This window comes from Spinacia oleracea, chromosome 6 (assembly GCF_020520425.1).
Source record: "Spinacia oleracea cultivar Varoflay chromosome 6, BTI_SOV_V1, whole genome shotgun sequence".
NCBI lineage: Eukaryota > Viridiplantae > Streptophyta > Magnoliopsida > Caryophyllales > Amaranthaceae > Spinacia > Spinacia oleracea.
Window position 1 is genome coordinate 26,895,985 of NC_079492.1, and position 25,262 is coordinate 26,921,246.

At 42.5% G+C, this 25,262-nt stretch overlaps 1 protein-coding gene across 1 annotated transcript; it reads left to right on the plus strand.

The window, feature by feature from the left end:
- The first annotated feature begins 3,040 nt into the window (after window positions 1-3,040).
- Window positions 3,041-23,294, plus strand: LOC130463021 (uncharacterized). Its single transcript, XM_056832036.1, has 4 exons — window positions 3,041-3,554; window positions 3,651-3,868; window positions 22,299-22,434; window positions 22,540-23,294. The coding sequence occupies exons 1-4, from the start codon at window positions 3,041-3,043 to the stop codon at window positions 23,292-23,294; spliced, it is 1,623 nt and encodes a 540-aa protein (XP_056688014.1).
- The last annotated feature ends 1,968 nt before the right edge of the window (window positions 23,295-25,262 follow it).

Here is a 25,262-nt window from a genome sequence, read left to right on the forward strand (position 1 = left end):
ATATCACCCCTCCCAATCCCCTTTTCGAGAGGTACAAAATAAAATGCATCCCCTCTTCATCACCCCCTCCCGTGTATCCACACCCACCTCAAACATACGCACCCCTAGACTCAATTTTATTTTATTTTTAGTAATAGAGTTTTGAATTTTAGAACATTTTTTTCTAAAGTGGAAATTTTATTTGCCTGGTTAGAGTAATTGAATATGTAAACAAAATATTATAATACGTAAGTTAGTAGTAGTTTTTTTGTTATACACTCACAATCAATTAGATGAAGGATTTGCGACACATGCGAGTCCAATCTAAAATCCATCATCGCCTAGTCACCCGCGGCGAATACATTTTTTAAATCCATCTCTCGCCAAACATTCCTCTATCCCCGCTCACTTGGGCCGGATGCATGAGGGTTCTACCAAAAAACCCGCCTCACTGACAATCTGACATCCCTATATTCGATAATTAATCCATGTTTCCTTTCAACTAACTTTTAAGTATATTTACATAAGTTTATTACGAAGTATTAAATAAGTACTTAATAATACGGAGTATGAAGTAAAACAAAATTAGTTCTTTTTCTAAATTACTATTTCAAAATTGGTGTCTATATAATCACATAATATTGATCACATATCAAGTGTGATGTAGGATATACATATCAAGTGTCATACTCCAGGATTTTGAAATAGGGTAGACATTTTTAAATAAGTACTTAATAATACGGAGTATGAAGTAAAACAAAATTAGTTCTTTTTCAAAATTACTATTTCAAAATCGGTGTCTATATAACCACATTGTATCTGATTAAAATAATATTTATTTGGGAAAATTATTTGTGTTATATCAGTCATCGAACTCAAGACCTCCCTTTAAAACTATGGAACAAAAATTAAGAAAATACTTTATAAAATTCAAGTTATTCAATTTTCTTTATTGAGCATGTAAAACCCATTAAATTTAATGTAACCTCTTTATTTATTTATAAATATTTGTATATTTGATATAAAAATTATCATATAAGAGTATCTTTTTGAGGCCAAATTTAGATTCCGTAATCCATGGTTAAACAATGAAATGCTGATTAAGTAAATACATTGACAAACTAGAGGCTTTACACTATTAAAGGAAAGAGAAAAAAATTAAATAAAAATACAAAAACTAAATCTACTTGGTGGATTCCGAACTCGGGTTGCTTGTACACATGCTTAAGGGAGATTGCCAACTAAGCTAGGCCTTTAACATTGTTATTATATGCATCAAATTATTTGTAAAGTGAGTAGACATTTGTCTATCTTATTTACACCATAGATACACCCCTGTATATAGAACCGATATAAATATAACTCAATTTTGTAATTTATAAAGTACCTAGCTATATAATAGAATAGATTTGGGGATAGTAATAACAATACCAACAAAAGAAAACTTCTCTATCTGCCATGGAAAGAGCGTAGGATAAGGTTCTTGCTATCGTGCGCACCCTTTCGAAAATGACGAGGAAGAAGAAGAATCAGAAGCATGAGGTTCGTGACATCAATGAGGAGGCCTCTTCTCTACTCAATACTGTAAATTTGCGGCCAAAGAACCAGCATCAACTGAGAAATACGACACCAGCTATGGTGGTGAAAATCGAAAATCGTCGCCGACAATTTCTCCGTTTCCGTAGCATCCAAACACTAAACCGCCTACTCCTGAGATGCAGGAAGCCATTGATTCTTACCATGTTGCCATTAAATACACTCCCCCTCTCACAGTGCCCACCCAGGTGGTTTCTCCAAAGATCTCGGAGATGGTGGAAGGTGGACAAGGCAGTGGGGTTCTCAGAGGGACCACGTTGGAAAGGGTAAAGGAGATGATGAGGAATGTGAATGTTGTGCTTGGATTGAAGAATGGTACGGAAACCCTTGTTGATAAAGAGAGCTTGCAATGTTCAGAAACAGAGCATACGGCCAATGTTCAGCAAAGGGTGAGTCCTTCAATGGAGCAGTGTGAAGATGGTGTGGATCCAAAAACACCATGGGTGAGCCTCTTTAGGGGTGCTCAATTGACTGGTAAAGGTAATGCTCTCTCTTTCATCCCTCCCACAATTTCTGATGGTTGTCCTGTTGCGGTGCTTGATAGCTTAGACATAAAGAATATGGCTGCTCAGTGGGATGCAGCTCTTATTTTGTATGTTGTAGGGGAGAAACCATCCATTGGGGCTGTAATTAGGTATATTGCAAATGAATGGAAAAATCTTAGTAAGCCTTCTGTTTTTCTGCATGATGAAGGGTATTTTGTGATTAAGTTTGCAGCTAAGAAGGATAGGGACTCAGTGTTGTTATCTGGACCCCATACCTTCTATGGTAGACCCATGATCACCAAACCTTGGGTTGCTAACTTTGATTTTCAGGAGGATATACTGAGGGTCATTCCTGTGTGGGTAAGACTTCCAAATCTTCCGTTGAGCTGTTGGGGTATTGACTCCCTCAGTAGGATTGGAAGTTTGATAGGAGTACCACTCTTTGCTGATGAGTGTACTTCTAAGAAATTAAGAATCTCTTTTGCCAGGATGTTGGTTGAAGTGGACATCACCAAGGAATTGCCAAAATCTGTTCAGATTCAGGATAGTGCAGGATTGGCTATTAGACAGAAAGTAGAGTATGATTGGCTTCCTCCCTTCTGCAAAACCTGTAAGGTGATGGGGCATGATTGTAGCATTAAAAAGAGCAATACCACTAGATTTCAACCTGCAGTGTTTGCAAAAAAGATCCAGAAAGTTTGGAGATCTAAAGAACCTAGAGTAGCTATTGTTGCTCCTGTAACTGTGGAGGTTGAGAAATCTACTGAAATTGTGGAGGTTGTGGCTTCCACTATAGTTGAGAACACCCCAACTGCTGTTACTAAACCTAGTGATGATGGGTGGAGGGTTGTATCAAGGAGAATAAGAGAACCTAGGTCTCACATTCCTGCCCTTGGGTTGGCTCAAGTTCATGCTTCTGTGGTGAGCTCTTCTGAAGATGAAGGTGGAGGTGGGGGAGAAGGTAGTGTGGAATTTCCCCCATGATAATATGTTCCTGGAATGTGAGGGGGATTAATGCTCCTTCCAAGGTGGTGGAGGTGAGGAGATTTTTGCAGAAGAATAAGGTTGATGTTGTAGCTTTAGTGGAGACTAGGGTAAGAGAAATTAATGTCAAGAAAATTCAGAATAAACTTGGGGGTGAGTGGAAGTGGGAAATGAACTACTCTTACTCTCCTAAAGGAAGAATTTGGGTTGGTTGGAGACACAGTTTGATTACCTATCAGATGGTGAATAAATCAGATCAGTTCATTCATGGAGTTATTTGCACTAAGATTGGCTTAACTAGTGCTGAGATTATTGTTGTCTATGGATTACATACAATAGAGCATAGAAAGCCCTTATGGGTTGATTTGGTCAACACTGCAGGTACTGTGAGCAAGGCTTGGCTCCTTATGGGGGATTTCAACTCTGTTTTGTATTCTGGAGATAGGATTAATGGAAATCAAGTTCAAGATTCTAAAACAAGGGACTTTGAGAGGTGTATTGATGCTGCTGGTTTAGCTGAACTGAAGAGTTGTGGGCACTACTTCTCTTGGAACAATTAAGGGCAAGGTGATTTGAGAATCAGTTCTAGAATTGATAGGGCCTTAGGGTGTGCTAATTGGCATACTGTCTTTGATGATGCTGTTGTGGACTATCTCAATCCTGGACTGTCTGGCCATTCTCACCTGGTCCTCACTTGTAAAATGGAGATTCATTCTAAAGACAGGCCTTTTAGATTCTTTAACTATATGGCTGATCATCCTAGTTTTAGTCAAGTCGTTCAAGATGGTTGGAAGGTTAACATTAAGGGTACTACAATGTATCAGGTGTGGCAAATGTTGAAATGTGTTAAGCAGGGTTTGAAAACTTTACACAAGAAGGAGTTTTCAAGGCTTGAGGAAAGAATTGATACTATTGTAGACACCTAATTTGTGTCTCCCCTTTGGGATGATGACGATACCATTATCCTTACTAGGTAATTGGAGTAACTCCAGGCGGAAATCCCAATTGCTAAGAACACCTCCAAAATCCAATCCCCGAGGCCGTTCCCCTCCCGGAACTCAGTACAAAATACAACTTCCAAAATCCAATTTCAAAGTTCAAGTACAATCTCAACTAGTAGACCATCCCATCGGTTTTACTAGGCCTTTTCCACTCAAATCATATAAGGCAAGTCAAATTCGGGCGCCGACCCACAAAACCGAGCATGCCGGGCCCCGTCCCGTAAAACCGGAATTCAAAAATCCGAGAAAGGCTTGTTTTTAGACGCTAAACGATGCCTTAACCTCCAAGCAAACACAAAACGCCAAACCTAGTACAATTCGTACAACGGGTACAGCACTACAAGACGAAACAAGGACGGAGCCCACGTCCTTGCTTTGGCGGCATTCAAGCCACGTCAGCAGCGCACTGCGCTGGCCTGGCGCCCTGCGCGGGCGTGTGCTGGCGTTTTGCACCATTCCCTCCTATAAATACCCCTCATTTCCATCGAAAAAGGGGGAGCACAACAATACAACGTCGTAATTTCGACATTACGCCTCAAAATACAACTCAAAAACACATACAAAATTCCTAAATTCAAAAAAGCAATTGGGAGCTCTTGCCTAAACCTAACTAGGTAAATCCGAATCCCATTCTAATAAACTATGTTGCTTTGATTTCTAAATGATTAGCAAGTTGGTGTTTTTAATCATTCATAAACACCACTTGCAACAATCACACGTGTTTTCCAAAAATACAAACTTTTTCAAAATACAAAATACAATTTTCAAAGATTCAAGAATGTCCAAGTTGTTTACAATCATCTCTTGGACTAGAATCACCATAAAACATGGGGTAATCAAAGATAACACCTTTTAACATTTAAAGGTTTAGTCTTTTGAGATTCAAAACTCCATTTTCAATATACAAGTTCAAGTCTTCAATTTTCAAAGATCTTGCCATGTTTAGGGTTATTAATAGTTATTTCCCTAAACTAGGATCATTTCAAGTTCAAATTTCAATTATTTCAAGTTCAAAACTTCAATATTCAAGCTTTCAAGTTCAAGTTTAACATGCAAAATCTAGGATATTTGGGTTGAGCAACCTCTCCCAAATTGAGATTTTTGGCTTTGAATTCGTGTCGGGCGCACTTATTTTTAAGGAGCCGCTTGGCGTTCGAATCTCATGTGCCCAAGTACAAATTTCAATTATGCACCTTTCAATATTGCAATTTCAATATCGCACCTTTCAATACCGCAATTTCAATATTGCACTTTTAATACCGCAATTTCAATACCGCAATTTCAATACCGCAATACCGCAATTTCAATACCGCACTTTCAATTCCCCATCTTTACTTGCCTAGTCCATTTATAGGCAATGTGGACCTACTCCCTAGTCCTTTTCTAGGGGGTCTTGTATTTACTAATTCCGCACTTTATTTAGTATTGTGATGTTGCTTTATTTGCTTTATCGCTTTCATCACCAACATGCTAAATACAACAAAATACAAAGGTTACATCATGCTTAACAAAGATATTTTTGGACAAACCGACCTTAGGTTCCTTAAATCAATATTTAAAGAAAAGTGACCACCATACAATTAGAGATTCAATTTGCTCTTAATTCAAACCCACATAGTCTAATCTATGGTTTATTTTCAAAAAAAATGTTGTGCCAACGTACTTGAATATTTCTAAAGCTCGCCGAATAAGCATTTTCGTTCTCGAGCCCGGATCTCACCCATCTGTTTCAAGGATTCAAGGCCTTATCCAAAAATAGAGTCATTTGCGGTCTTTCCAAGCAAGAAATAAAGTTTGGTGGCGACTCCTTCGAGGTACAAAAATTCAAACGGTTCTCTAAACGAGCCGGCCTCCCCCCCCCCCCCCCCCCGTAGGAAACGGGAAAAATAAACCCCTACAATTCTGGCGACTCCACTGGGGAATTTTCTAATTTCAATTCAAAAATGCGAGCAAATTTCGAGCAAACGGCCATTGATCTGCCGAAGTACTGGATGCCAGCATTGGCGCCAAGCGCAGCCCCTGCGCCTAACGCCACTGCCTGCATCCAGGACAGTGGCTCACAGTGGCTTGTCGCCCACTTTTGCTCAACTTTTCGTGTTGGGAGTTAGTCTGTTTTTGAATCTGGAAGGACGCTCCCAAGCCTCGTGAACGAGTGCCGAAAAACGAGCTTTACAAATACAAATTCAAGTACGATTTCAATTTCAATTTCTAGGCATTTCATGCATTTTTCGAAAACCATATTGTGCAAAATGAATTTCTACCCTTGCCCAAACGGATGTGTTCTACATTCGGGCTAGCCCCGGGGGAAACGAAATGGGGACTCTCCATACGGTTCCCGACCAAAGTGTGTGACCATTTCCGCGCCTACCGAAACTTGGCATTTACTTGACATTCCCGATGTCAAGTATGGAGGCCGTCTACCAACACACACTTCCCTTAGGCGGAATGTGAAACCTTGTCGCCGGATCCGTCTCTTACCCAAGTACCTTTTGACACCCAAAGCCGACCACTTGCATCATACAAAACTTAGACCGACCTTAGGTTGAGAACTTTGCATTGTGATTAGTGTGACAACGTGCTACTTGTGCATTGTGTGGGCGTCTTTGCACGCGTGAATGGCTAACCTCGAGTTCTATCTTGCCAAAACAATTAGCCTCCAACTAGGAAACCAAACACCTAGGAGCATCATTCAAACCTCATGCATCTAAATCGCCGATTTTAGGGTCTTTAGGAGTGTCACTCCATTTCATTCAAAACCCTTAAACACGCCTCACGCACAAATGCCAAATTCAAAATTCAATCCAACGGCGTCATAATGCCGGATTTTCGAGTCCAAATTCCAAGTTTCAAATTCAAAGTTCAATCCAACGGCGTCATAATGCCGGATTTTCGAGTCCAAAATTCCAATTTTCAAGTTCAAAATGCAATCCAACGGCGCCATAATGCCGGATTTCCTACTTCAAAACCTCAAGCTTCCAAGTCAAAGTTCAAATCCAACGGCGTCATAATGCCGGATTTTCCAATCCAAATTTCGAGTTTCGAGTTCAAGTTCAAATTTTCCAATCCAAAACCTCGATTTTCAAATCCAACCCAACGGCGCCATAATACCGGATTTTCTAGTCCAAATTTCGAGTTTCAAGTTTCCAGTCAAGACTCAATCCAACGGCGCCTTAACGCCGGATTTTCTAGTCCAAATTTCAAGTTTCAAACTTCAAAGTCAAAAACCACAAATCCAACGGCGTCATGCCGGATTTCCTATTTCAAACATTCAAGTCTTCAAGAATCGAAGTCAAGTTTCCAATTCCAAGTCTCAAAACCTCAAAGTTCAAATGCCAAAGTTCATGACCGGCGTAATGCCAACTTTTCAACTCCAACTTTCAAACCTCAAATTCCATGTCAATCTTTCGAATTTCTAGTCCTATACTCAAAATTTCAAATTCCAAATCCATGTCGTCGTAATGCCGATTTTTCCATTCCATATTTCAAACCTCGAGCTCGAAGTTCAAAAATTCCAAACCCTCAAATCTCAAATCCTACACTCTAAGTCCACGGCGGCATAATGCCGGACTTTCAAGTTCCCAAATTCAATGCCTCAAATCCACGGCGACATAATGTCAGATTTTCCAAATACGAAGCTTCATGTTCTACAAACAAAATGCGTCTTTTTTCCATTTTAAAGTTCAAACTTCGAGTCAAATTCAAATTCCATATTCTACATCCGGGTTGAAAATCCCCTGAAATAATACAAATTCCAATGGGTTGAAATCCCCTTCAAATATTTCAATTCCAATGGGTTGAGATTCCCCTAAAATATTGACGAGTTGAAAATCCCCTAAAATAATACAAACCCCATTCCAAATATTTCCAACGGGTTGAAAATCCCCTGAAATAATACAAGTTCAAATTCTACGGGTTGAAACTCCCCAGAAATAATACAAGTTCGAGATTCCATTCAACGGGTTGAAAATCCCCTGAAATAATACAAGTCCAATCTTCCAACAGGTTGAAATTCCCTTTAAATAATACAAAATCAATTCCCTTTCAATCAGGTTGAAATTCCCTTCAAATACTCAAAGTCCAATGGGTCGAAATTCCCCTAAAATATTGACGTGTTGAAATTCCCTTCAAATACTCCAAGTCCAATGGGTTGAAATCCCCCTAAAAATATTGACGGGTTGAAATTCCCTTGAAATAATACAAAGTCCAATTTCCTAGTACAAGTCCAATTTCCGAATTCTTGAGCGGGTTGAAATTCCCTTCAAATAAGTCCAATTTCCAATAGATCGAAATATTCTTTTTCGACATCCCAAGTTCTAGTACAAAGAGTCAACTTTCACAAAAGAATAAAGGCTCCTCTCAAACATTTCCAACGAGTTGCAAATCCCGAATACAAATACAAAATCTAAAAACCCGAATCTTCAGAGTGACACTTAGAGTCAAGTCTAGGTCTCATTCATTGCATGCATATCATATCATGTGTCGGGAAGTTCAAGTTCTAAAGTTCAAAATCATGTCATAAATAGGTGCTCAGACTCCTCTTCTCAAGATCCTATTCAAGATGACTTCTCTAGCAGCAGCTGTAGCAGAACTCTATGAACGTGCTGAGGAAGCAGAGGCTCGCATAAGGGCTCTCGAGGATAATCAAGAAACTCTTTTCCATGTTGTGGGCCCATTCGAGGTAGAGGAAATATTTCATAGCCAAGGGTATGTGCCACACCTTGTGCAGCCAAGTGAAAACTCGGAATCTGGGTTACCTCAAGGAGACATTTGTGGGTTTTTGGGCCAGCGATGATGAAGGCACATATCAGGACCCTCCTATTGAAAACATCTCTGACAATGAATGCCGAGAAATTGTGAGCGTCGACTGGTACTTGGACCCTAAGGCAGAAAACAGTGTTCAAGTCATGACTAGGTCTGGTCGAATTCAAGAGCCAGTCAGCAGAACGGCACCGGCAACTAATGTTCTCCTACCCACCGAGGAGAACCCTCTAATCAAGCAACTGAAGCGCACTAAGGTAGAGGTTAATATCTGGCAGCTTATGGCTTCCTCTGTGGAGCACCACACTGCTCTTATCAATGCTCTGGTCAAGTTGAATGTCACCCCAAAAGTCACTCTGGCGAATTGATCGGGTTGCTTACAAATCTGGAAGAAGGAATCACCTTTACTAATGAAGACCTCCCACCTGAGGGGGCGGGCCATCACAAGGCCCTCTATCTGACTGTTGAATACAAAGACAAGATCATCCCCATGACTCTAGTGGACAATGGATCAGCCATCAATGTGTGGCCTCTCCGCACTGCTGAAAATTTGGGTTTCACCCCCAATGACATTTCTAGTTCCTCCCAAGGTGTTCGTGCCTATGACAACACTCGCCTGGAAGCAATGGGAACTCTCACTCTACTACTCCGCACAGGGCGGATCGAGCGGAAAGTAAGCTATGATGACATCAAAGCAAGTTTCAATCTCCTGTTGGGAAGACCTTGGATCCATGACCTCAAAGCAGTGCCATCTTCACTCCACCAGAAAGTCCGAATGGAGGTCCAAGGAAATGTCATTACCCTGCATGCGTCCCATCCAAGGACCAAGGTAGTCGACAAGGCTCTGATATTAATCGAACATCATGAAAAAGACGAAGACCTTTGGGGATTCAGTGCTGAAGTTGGAGCTATCGAATCCAGAATGAATCCCATGGCAAGGCGCATGATGATCAAGCGTGGGCGCTTCTTGAGCACTACTCTGCCATCGTCCATCGAATCTCCTTTCAAAGCCCAAGGACAGACTAACTGTTGCGGTCTGGGGTACAAGCCAACTAAGTTCGATGACAAGCAGCAAAAGGCTAAGCTAAAGGCCCGTCGAGCTGGCAAAGATCAATTCAAAATACCTCCTCATCAACTCACACTCAATGGGCAATTCGTGAAAGAAGGAGAGAATGACTTATACTTTGACTTCCCAGAGCCTTTCTATGACTCTTCAAAGGGGGTCCTTTACCCCGGATTCGAGATCTTTCAAGACTGTCATTTTCTAGAGGATGCTCCTCCAATACAAGACAAGGCCTCCCCTGAATGCCTTGATTCATCAGCTTTCGGTCTATTGTTTGGCCAGGAGATAACCCCAATCATTTCCGAAGATGCCATGGTCCAAATGATCACTCAAATCGAAGACTTTGACCCATCTAAGCTAATTACTCCAAGTGAGAAGATGGTCAATGGCTGGAGAAAGTCTCTCAGGATAACAGCTCCAAATGGCAAAATGTTCAAGATTACTGTGGGCGAAGGATCTATGATGAGCGAGTCCGAGTAAGAGGATGAGTCTGGATTTGAGCTTAGCAATGAGTCTAAGTGTCTATAACTAGAGTCTTGCATCAATCAAGAGCCTCTAAAGGCCGAGCTTCAAGTCAAAACAGTCGATGTATTGATTGATGATTTCAATAACACTTCAATTTCTACTTACTCTTCGAGTCCTAATTCAAAACACAATCCTAATCCAAACAACTTTGCTTTACAAGAAACTGACTTTGAATTTCTAAAAGCTATCGAAAATCATGAAAACAGGACGCCCATAATTGAGGAAACAGACAAAATCAACCTTTCTAACAACGGTGACTCAAAACTAGTTCAGATTTGTTTAACTCTTTCTCAAGCAGAGCGGGACGATCTTATCAAGCTACTTTCAGAGTATGTAGACGTCTTTGCATGGTCCTATCATGATATGCCAGGGGTTGATCCAAGCATCGGTCAGCATACAATTCCCCTTATTCCAGGTTCAAAACCCATCAAGCAGAAACTCCGTCGCATGAAACCGGATGTTTCCCTCAAAATTCAAGAAGTCTCCAAGCAGCTAGAGGCTGGGTTTATTCGAGAAGCAAAATATCCAGAATGGATCGCAAATGTCGTCCCAATTCCAAAGAAAGATGGCAAAGTACGAATGTGTGTGGACTACAGAGATCTTAACAGGGCCAGCCCTAAAGACGGTTTTCCATTGCCTCACATAGACATCTTGGTCGACAACACCGCAAATCACGCCTTACTCTCTTTTATGGACGGGTACGCAGGCTACAATCAGATTCCCATGGCAGAGGAAGACATGGAGAAAACAACCTTCACCACTCAGTGGGGTACATATTGCTATACAGTTATGCCGTTCGGACTAAAGAACATAGGAGCAACTTATCAAAGAACAGCCACAGCTATTATGAGCGATATGATTCACAGGGAAATTGAGGTATATGTCGACGACATGATTGTCAAATCCAAAGTACGGCACGAGCATACCTCAGTACTTCGAAGGTTTTTCAACAGGCTCAGACAATACAACATGAGGCTCAATCCTCAAAAGTGTGCATTTGGGGTAACGTGGGGCAAGTTACTCGGATATGTTATCAGCTCTCGGGGAATAGAGGCTGATCCTTCAAAAATCAAAGCAATTCTTGAGATGCAACCACCAATGAATGAAAAGGAAATTCGGGGTTTTCTCGGCAGACTACAATATATCAGCTGGTTCATTTCAAGACTCACAATGATCTGTGAACCAGTATTTCGAAAGCTCCGGAAAAGCGAGCCCAAATTGTGGGATGATGACTGTCAGCATGCATTCGACACAATCAAAAGCTACCTTTCCAACCCACCAGTGCTAAAGCCAGCCATGCCAGGGATTCCCCTCAGGCTCTACCTCACAACTACCAATTCAGCAGTGGGGGCTATGCTTGCCCAAGAAATTGAAGGCAAGGAGAACGTCGTATACTACATAAGCAAAAAGCTGATCGAGTACGAGACCAAATACACTCAGCTCGAGAAACTCAGCATCGCCTTGGTTTGGGCCACAAAGAAACTACGGCACTACATGCTATCCCATACAATACATGTGATCAGCAAAGCGAATCCTCTCAAGTATCTATTCGAGAAACCATCACTCAACGGACGGTTGTCCAGATGGTTGGTCATGCTAGCAGAATTGGACCTCAAATACATTCCACAGAAATCTATCAAGGGTTCAGCAGTCTCAGATTTCCTAGCCGACTGTCCTGTCGAGGAAGAAGAGGAAGATTACGACTTACCCGACGAGCAAATCTTAATGACCAGTGATGACAGTTGGTCAATGCATTTTGACGGTGCTTCCCATCAGAACGGATGTGGTGTTGGAGCAATTGTAGTAGCCCTAGACGGCACGCACATTCATATATCAGCAAAACTGCAATTCAACGTCACAAACAATACGGCAGAATATGAAGCATGCATCATGGGCCTGGAATCCGCCTTAGCACTAGGCATCCAGAAACTTCGAGTGTACGGGGATTCCTCCCTAATCATCAATCAAATTTTTGGCAAATGGAAAGTAAGAAGCGAGAGCTTAGCTCCATACCAGTCCTATCTCGAACAGCTGTATGAACAAATAGAAGAGCTTCTCTATATATACCTCCCGAGAGAGGAGAATCAATTCGCCGATGCACTGGCAAAACTGGCCTCAATGATCAACATTCCAAGCGGCATGGCTGAAATGCCACTTACAATTGAAACGCGTCAAGAAGAAGCATATGTCTATGCTATTGACAACGTCGAGCAAGACGAAGACGAACCTTGGTTTACAGACATTCAAAGGTATCTACAAAGTTCAGAGTATCCCCCACACTTTTCAAGCAAGAATCGAAGGGCTCTACGACTACAATCAGCCAATTTCGTCATAGAAGGCGGCGTTCTATGCAAAAGGTCCCTTAGCGGTCCTAACCTCCGATGTGTTGACAAGCACGAAGCTCAAAGAGTCATGGACAACATACATGCAGGAGTCTGTGGCACCCACATGAATGGGAAAATGCTAGCTCTCAAGATCATCAGGGCACGATACTACTGGACTACCCTCGAACGGGATTGCTACTTCTTTGTCAAGAAATGTCCTACCTATCAAAAGTGTGCGAATCTGAAGCACATTCCTCCATCATTGCTATACTCTCAATCATCATCGTGGCCATTCTCAGCCTGGGGTATCGACGTCATCGGCAAAGTCACTCCAACAGGCATCGGGGGTCATGAGTTCATACTAGTTGCCATCGACTATTTCACCAAATGGGTCGAGGCCAGATCATTCAAAATGTTGGGTTCCAAGCAAGTGGCCCAGTTCATACAAGAAAACATCATATGCAGATACGGCGTTCCTCACGAGTTCATCAGTGACCAGGGAACCCATTTTCAAGGAGAGTGTGAAGATCTATTCACTGAGTACAAGATTCAACATCATCACTCTTCGCCTTATCGCCCACAAACCAATGGGGCAGTCGAAGCGGCCAACAAGAATGTCAAAACCATCATCATGAAAATGACTACCAATTACAAAGACTGGCCCCAGAAGCTGCATTTTGCATTGTGGGGATATCGAACTTCAATTCGCACTTCAACTGGTGCAACTCCGTTCTCATTGGTCTATGGAATGGAAGCAGTACAACCTATCGAGCTGGAGATACCTTCTCTAAGGATAGTCCTCGAAAGAAAAATCCCAAAAGCTGCATGGGTACAAGCAAGATATGACGAGCTGGTCATGCTCGATGAGCGTCGGCTTCAAGCCGCTCACCATGTACAAGTCTATCAGCGCCGAGTGGCCAGACATTTCAACAAAAGGGTCAGAACCCGAAACATCAAGGAAGGCGAGCTTGTCCTGAAAGCCCTTCGCAAAAGCACCATGGACCCAAGGGGAAAATTCAAACCCAACTGGGCAGGCTCATACATTGTCAAGAAAATCCTCTCTGGGGGAGCAGTCGAACTAACGGACATCGATGGAACAAAATTCAGATCTCTGACTAATCTCGATCAACTCAAGAAGTTCTATGTCTAAGTTCCATGTTCAAATTCAAGAATCCAAATTCAGGTCCTGTAAGGGAGTCAGAACTACGTCCGGCCTGATTCCCTGACGGGACACGTAGGCAACCTCATCACTAGGCCCGGCCACTTTAATACAAAAAAAATATTCAAAATTTCCTCAATTAAGGGCATCCTAAAAATCAAATCAAATTTTAAAGTTCAATTGTTGTTATTCCAAATGTGCCAATTCAAAGCAAAGCATGTTCGAGCGGAATTTAACACAATAACTCTTTATTTGGCCCTAAGGCCTTCAAAGATAATTCAAATACAAAGTCAGGATCAAGTGAAGCAAAGTTCAAAAGCCTTTTCACTTCCTTAACACATCTTCCAAACGCATTCCAAACACAATTCCTTCCAATACAATTTCAAACAAATTTAGCCTACAAAGATCTAGGGTCAGGCGACTATGCTCTCGAGTCTTGGCACCTTGAGTACTATCCCCTGGCTCCTCCCGCAATCAATCATCAATCCTCCCCTTGCCCAAGCGGCGGGAGAAGGAACTTGCAAGCCTTCCAAGGCGGGAGGACGACAAACCTCCTTTGGATTCCGAACGGTCAAGCACCGGATGGGTCATACTCCCGTCACCTTCCTCATAGTCAGTTGATGCAGGACGTCTAGCTCTAGAACCTCGGACTCTAGCTGGTCCAGAGAAAGAAATGTCCCTCTGGCTTAGGCCTCTCATCCATACAATATACCCCGCAGACAGAGTAACTGACTCGGGTGGGAACTGGATACTCAAGAATGGTTTGGCAACCCAATACCGCCTCCAAACTTCAAATCGATTTGCATTCAGCGCAACAGGTTTCGGGTTCTCTTCAGTACAGTCCGAGATCTCCTGTTTCAAGCCATATTGTCTCATCACTCGAGCAGGCGAGTAGAAGACCAGCATTGTGAGGCTTGGCACCCTCAAAGCAGTAGAACCAGGGGCATGTCTCATAGCAGCAATTCCCCGCCAAGGAACTACCCACCTTATACAAGATTCAACCCCAGAGAGTGCACACCGCCACTCATCCAATGAAAGTCGGCCATACAATGTGGGTCGCACAGTGAATCCCTTTCTATTATAGCTCGTCATGTTCTCCGGTGGTGCCACCAACATGAGCCTCTCCATAAGCCAAACCTTGGAGAGTATACAAGAATTGCATTTCAAAATTCAAAATTTAACATTCAAAATTCAAATACAAGTACAAATTCAACATACAAGAAGGCTCCAGATCCTTACTTGGAGTAATACCGGACTTCCCGACGGCAGAGAAGAGGGGTCCGACTTCAGCATGTCAAGGCCCATCAATGTTTCGCCCACCACGAGCGGCATCAGATCCCGACCACTAGAAAAATGCTCTACAATCTTTATTAGGGAGGCATCACCATTGCCAAACCCCTGCTTCGAAAAGAGGAAGCAAGCGAATATACAAAAACTCAAAGCTCTCAGGCAAAAACTTTGGGAACATCAAGCCCAGCAAAGTAGGTGACAAAGAGGGACAAATCCACCCCTCTGCCATATACAACATCACTCAAAAGTGGGGGCTTCAAGCCCAAATACCTTTCAAAACACAAGAAAAAGTGTTCTTCAACACTAGGCATGCATGGCTCCAGCATTAAGGGCCACCCCAATATGGCACTAAATTTCTCAGGGAGGGGACATACCTCATTATTTCCAAAGCGGAAGACATGATGATTCGGGTCCCAAGCCTCCAGAGCAGCAAGAATGAAGTGCAAATCCAATTTTACAAACCGGAAAGAGACGGGCACCACAAGATGCATGCCATCAAGCTCCCTTTTCTCCAATTTGCCTAGCGAACCAAGCCACGAGTTCAAGGCACTTTCAAAGGACACAGCCATACTCTCTTTCCTTTTCGTGAGAACGCAATATGCAATGATAGCAGGGAAGGGATAGATGCAAGAAATGATCCAATAACCTCCCTATTTATACAAGAGTCGGCTTGCACGACAGCCCACAGGCGCCAGGCGCCAAGCCCGCGCCAGACGCCGGGAGCCTGCACCAAAGGACGAGGCCACCGTCCTCTTTTATGACTCGGAGTACACACTCTTTAGTGTTTCGGACAGCAGAGTACAACCTCCATTATTCAAGATTCCAAAGACGCAAGCCACGCAATTTCAAGCAGTCCGGATCAACGCTTCGGGCAGATTTCGGGTCAATTTTATTCAAAATTCAAGCATTCTAGTCCTAGATCGGTGTCCATAGTCGAGTCTGCATATGCATTAGGAAAAGTTGAATATACTTTGACTTGCGCTTTTCCTAACCAAAAATCCTCAGTCAAAGTGGGGGCTTATAGTGGGTATATACACCCGAAAAAAAATGGGCAATTTTTTTTTTTTCAAACTTTTTGCAAAATTATCATGCATGCATATAGCTACCAAATTTCAAGGCACACACAACGCAAACAATTTCAAGCATTCAAACATACAAAAGCCAATCTTCAAAAAATTTCAAACCAATTCAAGTTCAAAGCCAATTCAACCATACAAAATTCAAGTGTCAAACCATACAAATACACTACAAACCAGCCTATACGAAATCAACCCAGGCAAGCTGGAACTCGCTACTATGCAGGGTCAGTCTGAATCATCACCAGCAATGACATCAATCACGGGTACCTTGTCCCTGTTACGCCTCCTAAGGCGCTCCAGCTCCCGATCCAGCTCCGTCCCAGGGGTACTAGGATCCTCCTCCGAGATAAGAAGTGTGCCAGTGGAGGGATGAACTCCTTGCTGAGAAGAGGAATACTGATAAGGCGGCGGCATCGGCATATACGGGTACGACCCAAACATCTGATTCTGACGCATCCTCTCCATCTCCGCATAGCAAGCCCATGGACCTGCACCCCAAGGCTGAGGACCACTTCCTCCGAAGTAGTAACCAGGGGAAGAGACAAAGGGCCGTGAACTGCCAACACCTCCAAATGAATGTCTGATGGGATCAACAAGTACGAAAGGGAAAGCTCCCCGCTCAGCATCGGAATGCCTCTGATGAGCACCAGCACCAGACCCTTGTCCCATCTCCAAACTCGGTCCCTCCTGTCCCAAGGACGTCTCCGCCTGAGGCTCTCTGTCAACGGAATCTCTACAGTCTCGACGGCGCTCCTATACAAAATACAATTTCAAGAATCAACTTCCCAGTTCGAATTTCTGGAATACAAGTTTCAAGATCAAGTAAGGCACCTCTCTGTTCCGGCCAGAAAGCTTCTGGGTCAGCTTGGCACACTGCCTCTTCCAAGAATCAAGCAAGAGCATCCAGCGACGCACTCTCGCCCGAGGCGCCTGCATACAAAGTTCAAGATCAATTTCCCCATACCAACTTACAAACAGTTTCAAAAATGCAGCAGTACTTACAGGGGCATAATGCTCAGGTACAGCATCATATGATTTCCGGTGCGGAGGAGAAGCCCAAGGAATGGTATCCACCACCTCCTCTCCGTCCGAGTTCTCATAGCGGAGGATCCTATCAGCATGAGGAATGTCCTCAGGATCAACCTCCTCCTCCTACATACAATCATACAATCATACAATCATGCAATCAATACAAGAATACAAGATACAAGGTTCAAAAGCTCACCGGCAGTACGAAGCGTACTGGTGGGGCCAACCTCCTCAGGAAGTCATCATAGCTACCCTTCCTATGTACAAACTCCCTCCAATAGCGGCAAACAGCCTCGCCCCTAGCTTCCGCATAGAGCCGGGCAAGATCTTCATCTAGAGTCAGCATGGACTCCGGTGGATCCTTGGGGACAAGCCTTTCCCCCCCGAATGGTGTTGAAGGGACACTCGCTCCCCCATATACCACATATGGCGGTACACCCCTGGAAGCAAAACCCGCCGCCCAGACAGGAAATGGGCACGAGCAGCCGAGACAGGTACAACCGCATTGGCGAAAGGACGCCATACCACCTGCAAAGCAAACAACTCAGGCAACAGTACAAATACAAATACAAGAGAGCAAAACAGTACAAAAGATTACATCTTCAGCGGATAGAACTCTCCAAGCCCTGCGAGAAGCCGCCAGAGACGCACCAACGCGCACCGCTCCTATCCAAGAGGCAGCATACGGGTAAGCCGCATCTCTAGTATGCTCCGGCGCCAATGTCCGAAAGTGCTCATAGATCCAAATCTTTCAAGGAACAAGCAAAGCATCAGTCAAGTTCAAAATATAAGCATACAAGTACAAAGTACAAAGTACAAGGAGTCTCAAATACCTCCAGCACGCTCCACAGAGCAGCCATGCTCGGGTCACTCCCCAGTGCAGTCCGGGAGGCCCGCTTCATTTCGTACAAAAGGTGGCTGTATGCCAAGCCACCCCATTTATAGCTCAAAACAGCTCCCAAGTCCCGCAAAGCGAACAATAATTTGATGTGCACCCGACTGTTCCTACTCGGGGCCACCACTATACTCACCAAGGCTAGGAAGAAAACCCTAACCCTCTGCTCCGCGGACACACCCCCACCGCAGATAGCCTCCACAATCACCTTCACGGAAGCGTGAGCATCATCATCTGACAAGTCAACAACAGGGCCGAGCAAGTCCCTGGCAGCGGCCGAGAGCCACGTCAGCTCAGAATCAAAGGTCACATTCCTCTCAGAAAAAGGAAGACCTGTAATCATAGCAAATTCAAGAGGAGTAATAGTGATCTCCCCCCATGCCATGTGGAAAGTGTTGGTGGTATCCCACCATCGCTCTAACAAAGCCCACAAACGGTTTTTAATCCCCGTTCTCTTCGAAGAACCTCCCATGGTATGCCAGAAATCGGCCAGGCCCGTCTGTGACCAAATCTCCATAGCCTCCTCATCAGCACGAAGAGCTTTAAAGGCCCTCTGGACCTCCACAAAGGACCAGTAAGTACGAAACGGCTTTCCATCGGCCTACAGGTGAACGAGTTAGCTCAAGACCTATACAATTACAAAAGACAAACCCAAAACACAGTACAAGACACACCATGCCAACGCGAGGCCGCTGAGACAAGTGCCAATCCGGCCGAAACACCAGGTCGGAAGGGATCCAACCAGTACCAAGGAAAGCGGGCGCATCTCGGAGAACCATACCCCCACCTGGCGCATTTATTGCAGTCGCTTCATCATCCAAAGCGTCTTCCTCAGCGCCTCGAGCCACAGATGATTCAGCGAGCTTCCTCCGGGTGTGACGAGGCATACTAAATCAAGTAGCATACAAAATATCAAAATTCTAAACTGGGGGCTATCCTATACTGGCCTATACGAAGTCAAAAGATTCAAAACAAAAATCCCCAGTGGACCTCTAGTTCAAGATACAAATTCCTACACCAACGCCTAGGCTACCCACGCCTAAGCAGGTATTCAAGTTCTACACCAACGCCTAGGCTATCCACGCTGAAGTAGGTATACAAGTTCTATATCAACGCCTAGGCTATCCATGCCGAAGCAGATACAAGTTCAAAGAAAAAAATTCAATTCAAAAAATTCAAATCTACAAGTTCCAACAGTTCAAGTTCAAGTGGCTATCAAAGAGTTTTCTACAAGATTCAAGAAGCTTAAGCATACGAGCATCATTTCAAAGTACGAAAAATCAAGACTAAATGCAATCCTAGAGTTATTTCATAAGCAAAACATGAAAAACTTACATGGACGAGGCAAGAACAAGACCAAGGGAAGAGCTTAATCGACCTTTGAGAGAGAAAAGAGCAAAGAATTCAAGAAAGTGTGCCTCAAAATGGCACGGCAAGGGGAGCTTTTATAGCTCAGCCCCGCGCCAGGCACCGCCCCAGCGCACTGCGCTGCCCTGCTGCATGCGCGAATCTACAGCGCGCGCGGTCTCTCGTGCTGATTGCACGCCCTTTGCTGCTACGGTTTTCCGCACCAAGCATCAAACGTCGCATCGAACCATCCGTCGAAAATACGGGTATACACCTGTATCTCCAAGTGCAAACAGACGCATATTTCAAGCATACAAAGTTTGAAAAATACAACGACTCAGGCGCCCAACTCCCAACGGACCCAAGCTCCGGGAAAGTCAGTCGAAATTTCAAAAATCTAAGGGCCAGTAAAAAGCTCTTATCCCCAGCGAAGCACATCCCAACGGATCAACTCCGGGTATTCAAATTCAAAAATTCAAGATTCAAAAATTCAAGATTCAAAATTTTCGATGCCAAGCTCCGTCCTGAACTGAAGGTGGAGAAGTACAAGTACAAACTGGAGTCATCACCACCCCGTCGAGGTAGACTCTGTCCTTTTTTCTAACGCCTGTTTTATGCAGGTACTGGCGTACAAAGAGTGGTCTCGATTGCAGAACATCTTGATTATTCTCCGTCCCTTTCGAAATACTTTGACTTGCGCTTTCCTAACCGAACGCTCAGTCAAAGTGGGGGCTTCTGTAGACACCTAATTTGTGTCTCCTCTTTGGGATGATGACGATACCATTATCCTTACTAGTTAATTGGAGTAACTCCAGGCGAAAATCCCAATTGCTAAGAACACCTCAAAAATCCAAGGTCCGAAATCCAATCCCCGAGGCCGTTCCCCTCTCGGAACTCGGTACAAAATACAACTTCCAAAATCCAATTTCAAAATCCAAGTACAATCTCAACTAGTAGACCATCCCATCGGTTTTACTAGGCCTTTTCCACTCAAAATCATATAAGGCAAGTCAAATTCGGGCACCGACCCACAAAACCGAGCATGTCGAGCCCCGTCTCGTAAAACCGGAATTCAAAAACCCGAGAAATGCTTGTTTTTAGACGCTAAACGATGCCTTAACCTCCAAGCAAACACAAAACGCCAAACCTAGTACAATTCGTACAACGGGTACAACACTACAAGACGAAACAAGGACGGAGCCCGCGTCCTTGCTTTGGCGGCATTCAAGCCACGTCAGCAGCGCACTGCGCTGGCCTGGCGCCCTGCGCTGGCGTGTGCTGGAGTTTTGCACCATTCCCTCCTATAAATACCCCTTATTTCCATCGAAAAAGGGGGAGCACAACAATACAACGTCGTAATTTCGACATTACGCCTCAAAATACAACTCAAAAACTCCTCAAAAACACATACAAAATTCCTAAATTCAAAAAAGCAATTGGGAGCTCTTGCCTAAACCTAACTAGGTAAATCCGAATCCCATTCTAATAAACTATGTTGCTTTGATTTCTAAATGATTAGCAAGTTGGTGTTTTTAATCATTCAAAAACACCACTTGCAACAATCACACATGTTTTCCAAAAAAACAAAATTTTTCAAAATACAAAACACTATTTTCAAATATTCAAGGATGTCCAAGTTGTTTACAGTCATGTCTTGGACTAGAATCACCATCAAACATGGGGTAATCAAAGATAAACACCTTTTAACATTTAAAGGTTTAGTCTTTTGAGATTCAAAACTCCATTTTCAATATACAAGTTCAAGTCTTCAATTTTCAAAGATCTTGCCATGTTTAGGGTTATTCATAGTTATTTCCCTAAACTAGGATCATTTCAAGTTCAAATTTCAATTATTTCAAGTTCAAAACTTCAATATTCCAGCTTTCAAGTTCAAGTTTCACATGCAAAATCTAGGATATTTGGGTTGAGCAACCTCTCCCAAATTGAGATTTTTGGCTTTGAATTCGTGCCGGGCGCACTTATTTTTAAGGAGCCGCTCGGCGTTCGAATCTCATGTGCCCAAGTACACATTTCAATTATGCACCTTTCAATATTGCAATTTCAATATCGCACCTTTCAATACCGCAATTTCAATATCGCACTTTCAATATCGCACTTCCAATACCGCAATTTCAATACCGCAATTTCAATACCGCAATTTCAATACCGCAATTTCAATTCCGCATCTTTACTTGCCTAGTCCATTTCTAGGCAATGTGGACCTACTCCCTAGTCCTTTTCTAGGGGGTCTTGTATTTACTAATTCCGCACTTTATTTAGTATTGTGATGTTGCTTTATTTGCTTTATCGCTTTCATCACCAACATGCTAAATACAACAAAATACAAAGGTTACATCACGCTTAACAAAGATATTTTTGGACAAATCGGCCTTAGGTTCCTTAAATCAATCTTTAAAGCAAAGTGACCACCATACAATTAGAGATTCAATTTGCTCTTAATTCAAACCCACATAGTCTAATCTAGGGTTTATTTTCGAAATAATGTTGTGCTAACGTACTTGAATATTTCTAAAGCTCGTCGAATAAGAATTTTCGTTCCCGAGCCCGGATCTCACCCATCCGTTTCAAGGATTCAAGGCCTTATTCAAAAATAGAGTCATTTGCGGTCTTTCCAAACAAGACCTTAAATAAAGTTTGGTGGCGACTCCTTCGAGGTACAAAAATTCAAACGGTTCTCTAAACGCGCCGGCCTCCCCCCCCCCTTGTAGGAAACGGGAAAAATAACCCCCTACAATTATCAGGAGTGATCTTGATGGCATCCAGGTTCAAGTAGCTGCTTCCCCTACTGACACTGATCTACAGGTGAATGAGAAAAGGCAAACTGAGTTACTTAAAAAATTCATGGGAATTCAGGAGAGTGCATACAGACAAAAATCAAGAATTCAGTGGTTGAAAACAGGTGACTCAAATTCTAAATTCTTCTGCAGTGCTATGAAGGAGAAATACACAAGGAATAGCATAGACTTATTGTATGACACTGCTGGCTAGAAACTGACCACTACAGAGGAAATTCATAAAGAAATTTGTGTCTTCTATAAGGAGTTGGTTGGGTCTGCAGCTGATAATCTTGTTGGGATTGACCTGGATATTGTTAGAAGAGGGAATCAACTGACTGTTGATGCTGCTCAAGGCCTTGTGGTTCCAGTTACAAATGATGAGATAGATGTTGCTTTAGCAGGTAAAAACATTCATAAAGCCCCTGGCCTTGATGGTTTCAATAGCTTTTTCTTTAAGAAGGCATGGGAAACAGTTAAAGTTGATATCTATGCAGCTGTTAAGGAGTTCTTTGACACTGGGAAATTGCTGAGACAAATCAACAACACTTCTGTGACCTTGATTCCTAAGGTTCAGAATGCCATAAGTGTCAAGGATTTTAGACCTGTTGCATGTTGCTCTATTGTTTATAAGCTTATTTCTAAAATCCTAACTTCAAGAATGCAGGCTGTGATTGGTGATGTGATAAGAAATTCTCAATCAGGGTTCATCCCTGGTAGAAATATCTCAGATAATATTTTGTTGGCCTCAGAGTTAGTTAAATGCTACTGTAGAAAGTACATCTCACCCAGGTGCATGATCAAGGTGGATTTAAAAAAGGCTTATGACTCTATTGAATGGCCTTTTCTCAAACAGATGTTGCAAGAATTGGGGTTCCCTGGTAAATTTGTTCACTGGATTATGCAATGTCTATATTCTGTTTCTTACTCTATTCTGCTAAATGGAGCTCCTACTTCCCCTATTCATGCTAAAAAAAAGGTTTGAGGCAAGGGGATCCTATGTCCCCCTATTTGTTTGCAATAGGAATGGAATACTTGTCACGGTGCTTGGGTAGTGTTGCAGAAGATAAGCACTTTAAGTATCATCCAAGATGCAAGAAACTGAATATAACCCATATGATGTTTGCTAATGACCTATTGATGTTTTCTAGAGCTGATATCCCTTTTGTGACTGCTTTGTTTGGAGATTTCACTAAATTCTCTCTTGCTTCTGGTCTGTTGGCTAACCTTCATAAGAGTGAGGTCTACACTGCTGGTATTCCTGATGATATGTTTGCTCAGATTGTAGAACAAATTGGCCGGCATTCCAAAGGGTTCCCTTCCCTTCAAGTGTCTGGGTGTTCCTTTGACAACCAGGAAACTTAAGTTTGCTGATTGCAAACCTCTTATTGAAAAGATAGTTGATCGAGTGAGGAGTTGGCCTGCAAAATTTTTGTCTTATGCAGGGAGGTTACAGTTGATCAAGTCATTCTTATTTGGTATTCAAATGTATTGGTGCCAAATTTTTGTGATGCCAAAGAAAGTAATGAAGGAAATTCAGAGGATCTGTATGTGTTTTCTTTAGACAGGTTCTGATTTGGGTTCAAAGAAAGCTCATGTTGCTTGGGAGCAAATGTGCTTCCCTAAGAGTTGTGGAGGGTGGAACTTGACCAATCTTGTTACTTGGAACAAAGCAGCTGTTGTGAAGCATCTTTGGGCTCTTTCTATGAAACAAGATAGACTGTGGGTCAAATGGATACATGTTTACTATGTCAAGAATCAGAATTTCTGGAGTATGCCTGTCCCTAATGGTCTCACTTGGTCTCTAAGGAAGATATGGCACAGTAGAGAAATTGTGATGCAAGCTGGTGCCTTTGACCAGTTCATTTATGCTGGCAAATTCAAGATTAGCAAAATGTATAAGTATTTGCATGATATTGGAGGGCATGTTGCCTGGAAAAGAATTATATGTAATAACAAAGCTACCCCTAAAGATGCCTTCATTGTTTGGTTGGCACTGCAGAAAAGGCTTCCTACTAAGGATAGGTTGAGAAGTTGGGGGATGAGTATTTCTAGTTCCTGTGAGCTGTGTCAGGCTGCTGATGAAAGCCTTGACCACCTGTTCTTTGATTGTTCAGTTTCTAAGGAGGTTTGGAGTGGTGTTCTTCAGCATCTGGGAGTCAGTAGGTCAGTGATGCAATGGGAGTTGGAAGTGCAGTGGTGTTCAGTCAAAAGCAGAAGCACAAAAGAAGCTGATATCAAAAGAAGTATTGCATTCTCAGAGACTGTCTAAGATTTGTGGCTGCAGAGGAATGCTAAACTCTTCAAGAACAAACTTGATTCCATTGATTGTATTGTTAGGAGAGTCTTATTCATTGTTGCTTGTAGGAGCCAGTAGGTAGCTTTGTTTCTTTTGATTGTTTGTTGGTGATGTTCCCTTTCTGTTGGTTGGAACTGCTTGGTGGCTTGTTGTTTTGGTGTTTTCACCTCTCTTGGTAATAATATCCCTTATTTTTGGCCAAAAAAAAAAAAGTACCTAGCTATAAATATAACTCAATTTTGTAATCTATATATTATTTGACATATTTAGTGTAACTAATAACTTTTTACAAATTATAATCATGAAAGATACTTTTAGGAACAATTATGAATTAACATAAATATCTAGATAATTTTTAGGTGATTATTATTTTAATTAGAGACATGTGTTAGCTATGCAACGATCTTCTTGTATTTTATAGTATATATGGGTAATACATAGATTTTAGTGATATTTTTTATAGTTGAAGTTAAGAATCATGGAAATTACATGTTCGTAGTAGCAAATTTAGTAAGTGTGTGTTATGCATAATATATTTGGTAAAAAGTAATGAACCATTTGATATTATGAATCTCTCCTCTACTTTTAGGAATTTGTATACTATATTTCAGGGGGATTATAGCTGGGCTTTAAAATATTTGATGTTGTAATTTT

Coding starts and splice junctions, on each gene's coding strand:
- LOC130463021 (XM_056832036.1), top strand. CDS start 3,041: ATGATAATATGTTCCTGGAATGTGAGGGGGATTAATGCTCCTTCCAAG. Junction 3,869..22,298: donor AGGGTACTACAATGTATCAG/GTGTGGCAAATG, acceptor GATGGCATCCAG/GTTCAAGTAGCTGCTTCCCC. Junction 22,435..22,539: donor AATTCAGTGGTTGAAAACAG/GTGACTCAAATT, acceptor TGACCACTACAG/AGGAAATTCATAAAGAAATT.